The sequence below is a fragment of the Sinocyclocheilus rhinocerous genome, unplaced genomic scaffold (assembly GCF_001515625.1).
Source record: "Sinocyclocheilus rhinocerous isolate Xijiao unplaced genomic scaffold, SAMN03320098_v1.1 scaffold1, whole genome shotgun sequence".
Lineage (NCBI taxonomy): Eukaryota > Metazoa > Chordata > Actinopteri > Cypriniformes > Cyprinidae > Sinocyclocheilus > Sinocyclocheilus rhinocerous.
In genome coordinates this window covers 80,904-92,510 of record NW_015638974.1, presented here as the reverse complement: position 1 = coordinate 92,510, position 11,607 = coordinate 80,904, and the positions used below count along the sequence as shown (strand labels likewise).

At 34.8% G+C, this 11,607-nt stretch overlaps 3 protein-coding genes across 4 annotated transcripts in view; 1 reads left to right on the top strand and 2 right to left on the bottom strand.

The window, feature by feature from the left end:
* LOC107750416 (folliculin-interacting protein 2-like) overlaps positions 1-1,529 on the bottom strand; it is a 33,004-nt gene extending 31,475 nt beyond the window's left edge. The window contains exon 1 of the mRNA XM_016565777.1: positions 1,343-1,529. Within this exon, the coding sequence (XP_016421263.1) occupies positions 1,343-1,428 (86 nt within the window). The 5' untranslated portion in view covers positions 1,429-1,529. The remainder of the gene's footprint in view (positions 1-1,342) is intronic.
* Positions 1,530-2,886: 1,357 nt separating this feature from the next.
* Positions 2,887-5,694, top strand: LOC107750473 (translation machinery-associated protein 16). The gene is made up of 7 exons (XM_016565841.1): positions 2,887-3,003; positions 3,083-3,192; positions 3,315-3,352; positions 3,843-3,927; positions 4,066-4,214; positions 4,688-4,730; positions 4,879-5,694. Exons 1-7 carry the CDS (start codon positions 3,001-3,003, stop codon positions 5,033-5,035), a joined length of 585 nt encoding a protein of 194 aa, XP_016421327.1. The 5' UTR covers positions 2,887-3,000; the 3' UTR covers positions 5,036-5,694.
* Positions 5,695-8,888: 3,194 nt separating this feature from the next.
* Positions 8,889-11,607, bottom strand: part of marchf1 (membrane-associated ring finger (C3HC4) 1) — a 14,533-nt gene continuing 11,814 nt past the window's right edge. Inside the window, exons 8-9 of one of the 2 annotated variants that reach the window (XM_016565775.1) lie at positions 10,680-10,875; positions 8,889-9,003 (exon numbers count right to left, since the gene is read on the bottom strand). In XM_016565775.1, coding sequence (XP_016421261.1) covers positions 10,681-10,875 — 195 coding nt within the window. In that variant the 3' untranslated portion in view covers positions 8,889-9,003; position 10,680. Of the gene's footprint in view, positions 9,004-9,124; positions 9,442-10,679; positions 10,876-11,607 lie in introns of those variants that run through there. The other variant, XM_016565776.1, reaches the window with a different exon arrangement.

Sequence of the window (11,607 nt, the reverse complement as noted above, 5' to 3'; positions counted from 1 at the left end):
GTAATATTGTGAAATATTATTACAATTTAAAATAACAGTGTTCTATTTGAATATACTTTAAAATATAATTTATTGCTGTGATGCAAAGCTGAATTTTCAGCATCATTACTCCAGTCTTCAGTGTCACATGATCCTTCAGAAATCTTTCTAATATGCTGATTTATTATCAAACCGTTTTTGCTGCTTAATATATATATATATATATTTTTGGAACCTGTGATAATTTTTTCAGGATTCTTTGATGAATAAAAAGTTACAAAGAACAGCATTTATTCAAAATAGAAACCTTTTGTAACAATATAAGTCTTTACCGTCACTTTTTATCAATTTTACACATCCTTGCTGAATAAAAGTATTCATTTCTTTTAAAAAAGAAAGAAAAAACATTTACTGACCCCAAACTTTTGAACGGTAGTGTATATCGTTACAAAAGATTTTAAGTAAATGCTGTTCTTTTTTACTTTTTGTTCATCAAAGAATCCTAAAAAGTATCACAGGTGTCAAAAAACAAACAAACAAGCAACACAACTGTACATGTGACACTGAAGACTGGTGTAATGATGCTGAAAATTCAGCTTTGCATCACAGGAATAAGTTATATTTGACAATATATTAACATAAAAACACGTATTTTAAATTGTAATAATATTTCACAATTTTGCTGTTTTTACTGCATTTTTGATCAAATAAATGATATATATGTATGTATGTACGTGTATGTATACGCACACACACACTTACTTTTTCATTCCTAAATCATGTTTACATGATTTCTTCTAACATGGGACAAATTGCCACTAAACCACTTTTTTTGTGCTAAATTATATTTCTATGGCTTTTTGATATAGATGTTTTCTTCTAATTTCAGTTGAGAGCAAACACCGAGGAAATATAACATTGGGTTTATCTGTATGCTTTCTACTCGACTCTCCCAGAAAGCCCCTCTCCACCCACTCTGACTAGAATATAGGGGGAAACACACAGCAGAAATGCATAATTGTTGTACTCTCAAAATAAAAACCGGTCACAACTTGCAAGTATTGTGCAAGCATAAATGCACTGAAAGAGTTACATAACGCATGGACTGGCGCTCAGCTGACTGGACTCCACATATAGATGAAGTAACTCGATGGCCTGCAAGCGATGACACAATAAAATGGTGATCATAAACTCGCACGTATTTGCACCACCTAGTCTTTCTTGTAGAAAAAAAAACAGCTGTCTGCCGCGGAGAATATCAAAGTGAGTGTCATATAAAGCGCACAGACTGGCGCGTGCAGGTGTGAAGAGCTCGTGACTGCATATCCATAGGTGTAGTATGTGCGCGTGCTAGCGCTCTTACCACTGCTCCGCCGCCGTACAGCAGTCCCGGGCGCTGCCGTTACCGACCGCTCTCTTGCCGAAGAGCTTCTGCAGCAGCGTCGGCATGCTCGCGCTCCGTTTATCACAAACACGCACTCCGGGATTCTCGTTTCCCCATCAGGGCGAGCGCTCAGGTCCCTGCTGAAGATCCATGCTGGAGTCATGTGACATATGCACCAGCTGAGCTGCGACAGACTGTCGGTGACCCGCGGGCGCTCTCTGCTGAGGAGACACGGACACACAGGGTTTTCCTTTCCTTCCTTCTTTTTGGTCATTTGCACATAGATTCAGTAGTCCCTCACTGCAGAACACAAGTTAACTAGAAAATACATTCATGAAAAAATGATGAAATGAAATGAAAATAAAAAGAGAAATTCCAAAAAAAATAAAAAAGACACAGTGAAATACGAAAAAAAAAAAATCCAGATTAAAAGTTAAATCGTTTTTATTGACAACAGGTATATTTAATTATATTGAATGCACAAAATGCAATATAAAAAGAATATTAAATAGTCATTTGTGTCAAAAACTAAATAGATTTTTCTTGTTTCCATTGTCATAAAGTAATTTTGAAAGTTTATAAGAAATACATTACAAAAACATTATTTTCTGATCATTTCATCGTGTGAATAAAGAATATTGATTCCGGCGGAACTCATGACTAATGTCAATAATACACGGAACAAAAATACCGTAGAACCGCTTCAGCGGTCCGTGCCTCAAATCTCCCCCCGTACGTCACACGTGTGAAAGACAGGCTTTCTCTTATATCAACAAATATGGTAAGTTTTTGGTTAAAAACTTTATTTAATTAAAGATTACCTTGAACGGCGTGTTTAATAATTAGGATTCTCACTTCAGCCGAAGGCAGCGAAAGGGAAGGGACAGGTGGAGAAGAAGGCTATTCACCCATACAGCAGAAAAGCTGCATCAATATAAAACAGCTAAAGCAGATAAAAGACAACCGTACAGTTGGAAAATTATTAAAATGAGCATTTTGATTAGTTCTATTTGTTCTTGTTTTTTCCATTTAAAAATATATGATTCAGTTTAAATTAAGTGGATGATATCAATAGAGAATATGGTTTAAATATATTCAATTTTCGTTCAATTCAATGCATATTGTTCTCTCTCTCTCACTCTTTCTGAAAAAAAAAATGGAATTATAACCCTTCTAACTAGAAAATACATTCATGAAAAAATGATGAAATGAAATGAAAATAAAAAGAGAAATTCCAAAAAAAATAAAAAAGAGTGAAATACGAAAAAAAAAAAATCCAGATTAAAAGCTAAATCGTTTTTATTGACAACAGGTATATTGAATTATATTGAATGCACAAAATGCAATATAAAAAGAATATTACTATAATAGTAATTTGTGTCAAAAACTAAATAGATTTTTCTTGTTTCCATTGTCATAAAGTAATTTTGAAAGTTTATAAGAAATACATTACAAAAACATTATTTTCTGATCATTTCATCGTGTGAATAAAGAATATTGATTCCGGCGGAACTCATGACTAATGTCAATAATACACGGAACAAAAATACCGTAGAACCGCTTCAGCGGTCCGTGCCTCAAATCTCCCCCCGTACGTCACACGTGTGAAAGACAGACTTTCTCTTATATCAACAAATATGGTAAGTTTTTGGTTTAAAACTTTATTTAATTAAAAATTACCTTGAATGGCGTGTTTAATAATTAGGATTCTCACTTCAGCCGAAGGCAGCGAAAGGGAAGGGACAGGTGGAGAAGAAGACTATTCACCCATACAGCAGAAAAGCTGCATATTTAGCAAGCGCTGCCATCAAACAACAGAGGAAAGAAAAGTACGAGTCGTTTCTGCTTCACTTTACATTTACTCACGAAAATAAAACGTTTTTCGTACTGCCACGGTTACTTTTTATGCTTTTACGTCTGTAAATGGAATATGTGTTAAAATCACTTCTAGGTTAAAGGGTGAAAAGGCACAGCGTCTAAATTTGATTGGTGAGTAGTTGATTTTTATTTTGAACTGTCTTCTGAAAGCTTGTTTGTTGACCAGTTTGTCAAAGTATACCAGTGTGTTATACTAAAGTATGTTCCCAAACGTTATTTGAATGTTCTTAAGACGTCCTTGTTGTTTTTAACATGTTTTAAAAACGGGTTTCTTGGTCATTTGAACGTTAGAGAAAACATTAGGCGAATATTCAGTTTTACCATGTTGTACACATTTTGGGAATGCTACTCTGATGTCCTCTGAAGTAGTAACGTTCGAGGGAAAAAAAAAAACCGTTAGACGAATGTCAAACTAAAACCTTTCAGAATAATGTCCCATGAACGATGTCCAAATGATGTTTTTGTGCTAACATTTTGGGAGGTCGTTATTAAAGACCACATAACTTTGAACGAGTGTTCTAGTAACGTAGAACATTCGTTCATAATAGAACCTTTCATAAACTTAGAGATTCCTCTAAGCCGCTTAACTCATTTTCTGCAGGTGAAAAACTGTTGTGGTTCCAAAGCCAGCTGGACCCTGACAAGTCAGAATACACCAAACAAGATGCTTGTAATATAATTGAGAGGTATGACAATCCTAAGCAAATGTTGTTTTGACTTGTAAAGTTCTAGTACACAGCACTGTCTTCGATTTAGTTGAAAATGCTGTATATTGAGAATAATAATAATAAAACGGGCATCTTGGTTCATGTCTTCTTTCTCAGGTACCTTCACCGGTTTGATGGAGAGCTGGAGCAGATTGAGTTAGCGAACAGTATTAAAGGACGACAGGGTCGTCAGCACGGCTCTAGAGAAGCTATCATCAAACAAACAATGGAGCGAGAGAGAGCTCAGTATGAAGGCAATGGCTTTGGTATGTTTCCAATATTCGCATTAACTTTTGTATAGGTCTCCTTTATCTTTTTTTTGTTTCCTGCCATTTAAGAGTTTTATGTGAGCAGTGCTAAGAATGCTTGTATAAAATGTTTCCTGCTTGAATACTTCTAGCTGCACACACACACACACATAGCTTTTTGTTTCCTGCCATTTAAGAGTTTTATGTGAGCAGTGCTAAGAATGCTTGTATAAAATGTTTCCTGCTTGAATACTTCTAGCTGCACACACACACATAGTTAATTATGTTTTTCCAAGGTGAGTGCATTAGAGCAAGAATGTGCATCCTCCTCAAGCCATGCAAATATTTGTATTGGTTTAACTAAAGTCATCCTTCGTTATTAACCATTTATTGCCATTCTATATGCATAATGTTCTTGTTAATCTTCGTTATCCTTAGGCAACATCATGCTATATATGGTTAAAAGTTGTCTTTCTTTTTTCACCTTACAGAAATCCCTGATATCATCAACTCTAAGCATCTGAAAATATTCAGGTAATTACTGCTTAAAAGTATGTTCTTTAAAACTGTTCATAGCAAGTCTTCAGATTTAAAGAATTTCTGGAACTAGCGATGTAAAGTTCAACCCTTCAACCCTTAACATATCAAACCCGTCTAACCTTGAGCCACATTTGTTTGATAGAGAGTGGACCGGGGACCTCAAGAAACTCCCCAACATTAAGATGAGAAAGGTTTCAGCCAAAGGCTCTGATAGCACCGTGTCTGCAGTTTCACAAGATAAACACATGGAAGAAGAGAATAAGGAAGATGCATCTCGGAATTCTGATACAGACCTATAGCAATCCTGCAGCTCTACTACAGTTTACAGTAGAGGAATGGACATCATGCTGTGTAAGGACAGAAAGAGCAAGACGTTGCTTTGTGTTACTAGTGCTTCCTACTAGTAACCAGAGTGCACTAAGCCTCTTGCAAAAATATGTTGTTGTGAGGAAGGGTGTTACTTAGTCACTCAGGTAACAGTATCATTAGTTCATAAATAAACAGAGACTTTGAAACCGTTTGAGACATTCACTGGTTTATTGCACGGACTGATTTTTGCATGTTTCTTTTATAATGTGCATCCGAGTTGTGAACACTGATGTTGATCATCTCATGATCCTGGCATGGCCCTATGTGTGTTTGTTTTATAATTATTTTAATATATCAAGATCACCACTGCAGAAAATTACAATACAAAATTTTTTTTTAATTTGCTGAATTCTTTCTGAATAACACTCGGCAAAAGATGATCGCCTCCAAACCTGCATATTAAATCTGTCTTACAAATAACTAAACACTATTCTCCACAAACCCTTCAAAACATACCTCCTCAAAAGCTGCATAAGTTTTTAAAAAGAAAATAAAAATAGATCCTGTACTTAATGCCATCCTGGTTACCATAGTTACCCATTTATTTTAGACCGATAAACATGCCAAAAGGTTATTGTGTGAATTTTTTTTAAAGCAAGAAATGGGTAACACTTTGTTTTTGTTACACATACTTACTATAGTAATAACACTAATTTATTGATAATAAAGTAATGAAATTAAATTATTAATAGGTATATTAAAATATAAGAACACCTTAAAATAAAGTGTAACCCAAGAAAGTTTGTCTCATATCACCTTATCACTGAATTGCTTGTATCCACTGCATTCTTATTACAACTTTTTTTATTCAGTTGACTTTTTTGAAGACTAATGACAATGTGTATATTTTCTTGTGTGTGTGTGTGTGTGTGTATATATATATATATATATATATATATAAAACAGAAAAAAATACACATTTACAACCTTTTCTTACAGATCACTGAAAACTAAGTAATTGTGTTAAAAAGATTGAAGAATACAAGCTATTTATCAATGTAAATGTATCTTGTATCTTTGGTTTGTTGAAGACTTTAAATGAATTTAATTCTATTTCTTTGTAAGGACAGTTGAGGAGAGAGCCAAAGCTCTAGAGCAGGTCAAACTCAATTCCTGGAGGTCCGGAGCCCTGCAGAGTTTTGTTCCAACCCTGCTCCAACACACATACCATGTAGTTTTGGATCAGGTGTGTTTGATTAGGATTGAATCTAAACTCTGTAGGGCTCCGGCCCTCTGGGAATTGAGCTTGACACTCCTGATCTAGAGGATTGACTTCTGTGCCATGAATAATGACTGCTGTAACTGCAGTGTTCACCTCTGATCCCGTTACATTCAGATGTCACAGAGTTCTCGCTAATCTACGAAGCAGCAGAGAACAGCTAAATCACTTCAGAACATGTTATGAATGAAAGAATTTTTACATCTAAGCAGTAAGAAATATATCTAAGCTATACAATAGGGCTGCCAATCAATTAAGGCAAGACACCACAGGTGAATAGGATAAAACATTTAAAGAAACAGTTCACCCAAAAATGAAAATGTACTCCCTCTCAGACCATCCAAGATGTAGACGAGTTTGTTTCTTCATTAGAACAGATTTGGAGAATTTTTTTTTAACTTCTATCAGCTGTTTGGACTCTCATTCTGACGGCACCCATTCACTGGTGAGCAAGTGATGTAATGCTACATTTCATATTGTTCTGATGAAAAAACAAAGTCACCTACATCTTGGATGGCCTGAGAGTGAGTAAATTTTCATTTTGGGAACAGTTCCTTTAACTGATAGATACCACCAAATGTCCCCTGTTGACTGATTACATAAAAAATTGCAAACATTTTTTTTTCCTGAAATGTTATGTTTGAATATGCAAATTTAATCTAATTAAACAAGCACTAATTTGCACAGGTTCAAAATTCTTGTTTCATTTGCTGACATATTAGAGCCAAAAGTTTTTGCATAGGGGATTTTAGATCCTATCTTTTAATCACTTGATAAATCAGAAAATACTGTCAACTAAGAAAAATATGTTTTCACCATGTTTTTAGGAATAAAATGTATAAAATCAGGAAAATTATATATGAACAAACCCTTCAGTAAAACCCTTTAGAATAAAGTTTAGGTAAAGTTTGGTGCATGAAAAAACTCTTTATGAGAAAATCTATAGATGCAAAGTGCAATAATAATAATAAAAACACTTAAATGTGTCTCTTTTGGATGTTTTCTTTACACTAGTCTGAAACATACAAATAGCACAAAATCTCAAAACTGACCAGTGCATGAAAAAAAAAAACAGTTTTTGCCTAAAGTGTCTTGCCTTTTTAATAAGTCTTAATGATATGACTGCAGACTCACAAAAAAAACATGAAAGTTGTTTAAGCATAAATGGCTCAGACAATAAGGAAATGCCTTATTACACTATTTACATTTTGTAAAATATACGTTATAATCTGACAGCCCTATATGAAAATCTATAGATGCAAAGTGCAATAATAATAATAAAAACACTTAAATGTGTCTCTTTTGGATGTTTTCTTTACACTTGTCATACAAATAGCACAAAATCTCGAAACTGACCAGTGCATGAAAAAAAAAAAAGTTTTTGCCTAAAGTGTCTTGCCTTTTTAATAAGTCTTAATGATATGACTGCAGACTCACAAAAAAAAAACATGAAGGTTGTTTAAGCATAAATGGCTCAGACAATAAGGAAATGCCTTATTACACTATTTACGTATAGATTGGGGTTATGACTATATGCGGTAATGTTTTTACACCATGTTTTGTAAAATTTACGTTATAATCTGACAGCCCTATATAAACTTCTTATATAAGCTTTCCGACCCTCTAATAAAAATAAAAAAGTGCTTTTATGTAAATCACATCACTTTGGTCATATACACCAGGAGCCCTTTCCTGAACTTTTCAGCTACTGAGTTTCAGAGCACCAAGCATCCGTCGTCAAACAGGGGCCATTTCCACTCCTGTGTTTGTTTGTGTCTGAGGGGCGGAAAGCTCCGCTGCCCTGTGCGTGCCGTTGCTCTGGGTGACAGGGGGCGGCCTGTTCTCTCCGCTGCGGACGGTGTCGGGGCAGTTCTGTACAAAGATGATCCTGTTGAAAGCCTTCAGCCTCCTCCAGAGCTGCAGGTAGACTTTGCACTGAATGTACATGAAGATGAGTCCTCCAGCAAAGCCGACCGCCACCACGATGAGCTTGGTCCAGAACGGCCACTCCAGCACCCCTACGGCATTGAGAGGGCACAATAACTAATAAAATGACAAAAACAATAAAATGACTCAAACTTTAAAATTAAAATGGAAAATAAATCAAATATTATATTAATCAATTCAATATTATATGAATTCTAATTTTAAATATTAATCAAACCTATAATAGTGTCTCAATGATACAAAAATAACTCCGTCTCAGATGCTGACCAACTTAAGATGCTTAACTTGAATACAACGTGTGTTTTTACACTTAAAGTAGTTGAATTTTAACTTAAGCATATCATGTGATCTTAAAATGGGTGACCCACACTATGCCTAATAAAATAGCTTTTTTAGTATTTATTATTGTTTATATTATATTATTATTTATTAAAGTATTCATTTATATATTACATTATCTTTTAGTTTTAGATTTAAATGTTTATTTTAATCCTAGTTACATTTTTAATTTTAAACGAGGAGTACCCATTTTATAAACACATTTTGTCAAAAGTACTGATGATTCTTTAGAAATAAAATAAAAAGCTACTTTACAACACTACTGCAATTCACCACAATATAATCCTCTTACAAAACTAGATTCTGATTGTTCAATACAACATTCCAGCTGTACTACACTAAATGATATAATAAGTGGATCACACAGCAATACTGAATAACACTACATTGCATCTGTCAAGCTCCTGAAGTTCGCAGACGACACTACAGTCATCGGCCTCATCAAGGATGGAGACGAGTCTGCTTACAGACAGGAGGTTAAAGAGCTGGCTGTCTGGTGCAGTCTTAACAATCGTCAAACAGGGGCCATTTCCACTCCTCCTGTGTTTGTTTGTGTCTGAGGGGCGGAAAGCTCCGCTGCCCTGTGCGTGCCGTTGCTCTGGGTGACAGGGGGCGGCCTGTTCTCTCCGCTGCGGACGGTGTCGGGGCAGTTCTGTACAAAGATGATCCTGTTGAAAGCCTTCAGCCTCCTCCAGAGCTGCAGGTAGACTTTGCACTGAATGTACATGAAGATGAGTCCTCCAGCAAAGCCGACCGCCACCACGATGAGCTTGGTCCAGAACGGCCACTCCAGCACCCCTACGGCATTGAGAGGGGACAAACGCACCAACGCTGTGTGTGCAATGACAGCATGGCATGGAATTACAGCACTATATTATATTATCTTCCAGCTACTCTGAAGCAGAATTGCTTCTGACACGGCTACACAAGGGCTTCCACTGAAACACTGATGCATTACACAACTTATATCATTGCATTAAATGGTGCATTTTTTTTCTCTCTTGCTCTAATTTGTCCCAGTTTTCTTGGGCTTTACACTGACAATTACTGGCCCTGATGAATTCACTTTTTATACCTCGCTGCTGCTTCACATTCAATAGCTGTTCAAGTTGAGTATTATGAGACTTACAGAGATGTTCATGTTTTGTTCTAGAACATAAATTACATGCAGTCAAATTATACCTCAAATGTAAATTTTGCTACAATTTGCTATAGCATAAATTAAACTGTTTAAAAGGAGGGTACCTATGGTCAAATAGTCAAAAAGTCGGCCTGACTGAACAGCTCTTTACATGGGCATTTACCAAAAAAAGGACATTCTTCGATTCAATACAAATAATATTTTAGTAATTTTTGGTGCATTGGAAAGGCAGGCAGCATGAAAATTATTATAGTAATATTTCAGGTTAAACAATAGATTAGATCAGGATTATTATAGTTAACAAAAAAAACATTTTGTTACTTGTTACTTATTATATATATATATATTTATTTTATTTTTATTTTTTTTCCAGATATCAGGATTATTATAGTTAACAAAAAAAACATTTTGTTACTTGTTACTTATTATATATATATATATTTATTTTATTTTTATTTTTTTTCCAGATATCAGGATTATTATAGTTAACAAAAAAAACATTTTGTTACTTGTTACTTATTATATATATATATATTTATTTTATTTTTATTTTTTTTCCAGATATCAGGATTATTATAGTTAACAAAAAAAACATTTTGTTACTTGTTACTTATTATATATATATATATTTATTTTATTTTTATTTTTTTTCCAGATATCAGGATTATTATAGTTAACAAAAAAAACATTTTGTTACTTTTTGTTCCTATACTTCTATTTCTGTATATAGTACATTATTCAATTTTTCTTTTTTTTTATTATATTAGTGTTATATTACATCCCTACTGTGTTATTCCTATGTATGTCTGCACTATCATGTATGTCTGCACTATGTTTGTACTTTCTTCTACACTGGAAGCTCCTGTCGTCAAGTCAAATTCCTTGTGTGTGTAAACATACTTGGTAATAAAGCTCTTCTGATTCTGATCTCATGCCCTCTTGCAAACACTAAACCTATGCATGTCAGTGTGTTTACCATTGTTCTTGCCTTGGCGAATCTCTTCAGTCGTGCGGTCAATCAGAACATAGAGTGACCAGATGACACACAGCACAGCAGCCAGGTGAAACGTCACGGAGCAGAAGATCTTCCGTCGCTCGCTTGTAGACATCTGTAGCTTTTCCCACTAAAGCAGAGACAGGACTTTATGAATGCACTGCCTTCCTGTAATTATTATTTTAGCCACAACGTGGCAGCACTAGGCTATGTGCATGCTGACCTTCACAATATTTCCCCATTCAGAGTAATCTGCACAATAAACCCTGAGTTTATTTTATTAGCAGTGTTTACTAAGGCAAGTATCCCTACTATTATTGCTCATTATGAAAAACTCCTTCTTGAATGACCCCCTAATCATTATACATTGGTGTGTAACTCAATCATCATTTCTGCTATGGGCATAAATGAACTAGTTTTCTTTTTTAAATTATTGCTTTGTGCTCTATAAATATGCTTAAAAATGATGAAAGTCAATGAAAGAGATTGTAGTGCTCTACACTGCGTCGCTATGGAAACAGCACAGTAGGGTGTAATGATCAAGCTTGGGAAGCAGGGAGGAAGGCGTAAATTATATGTGCTTTTCAATTATATTTGTTCAGAACAAAATGATATTTTATTTATATTTTGAATTTGTGAAATGTCTCATGGAAGGTGTCTTCAACTGATTTTCAGGCCAAAACCATTTGGTAAGAGATGGAAAACTATTACATATTGTATTAAACTGAGTTTTGCATAAGCCCAACCCTCTACGCACACCTTGGCAATATAATCGCCATTGGCTAGTAAATTTTTTTGTTTACTCGCCAAACTGATATACTATTTTACACACACACACACACACACACACACACACACACAC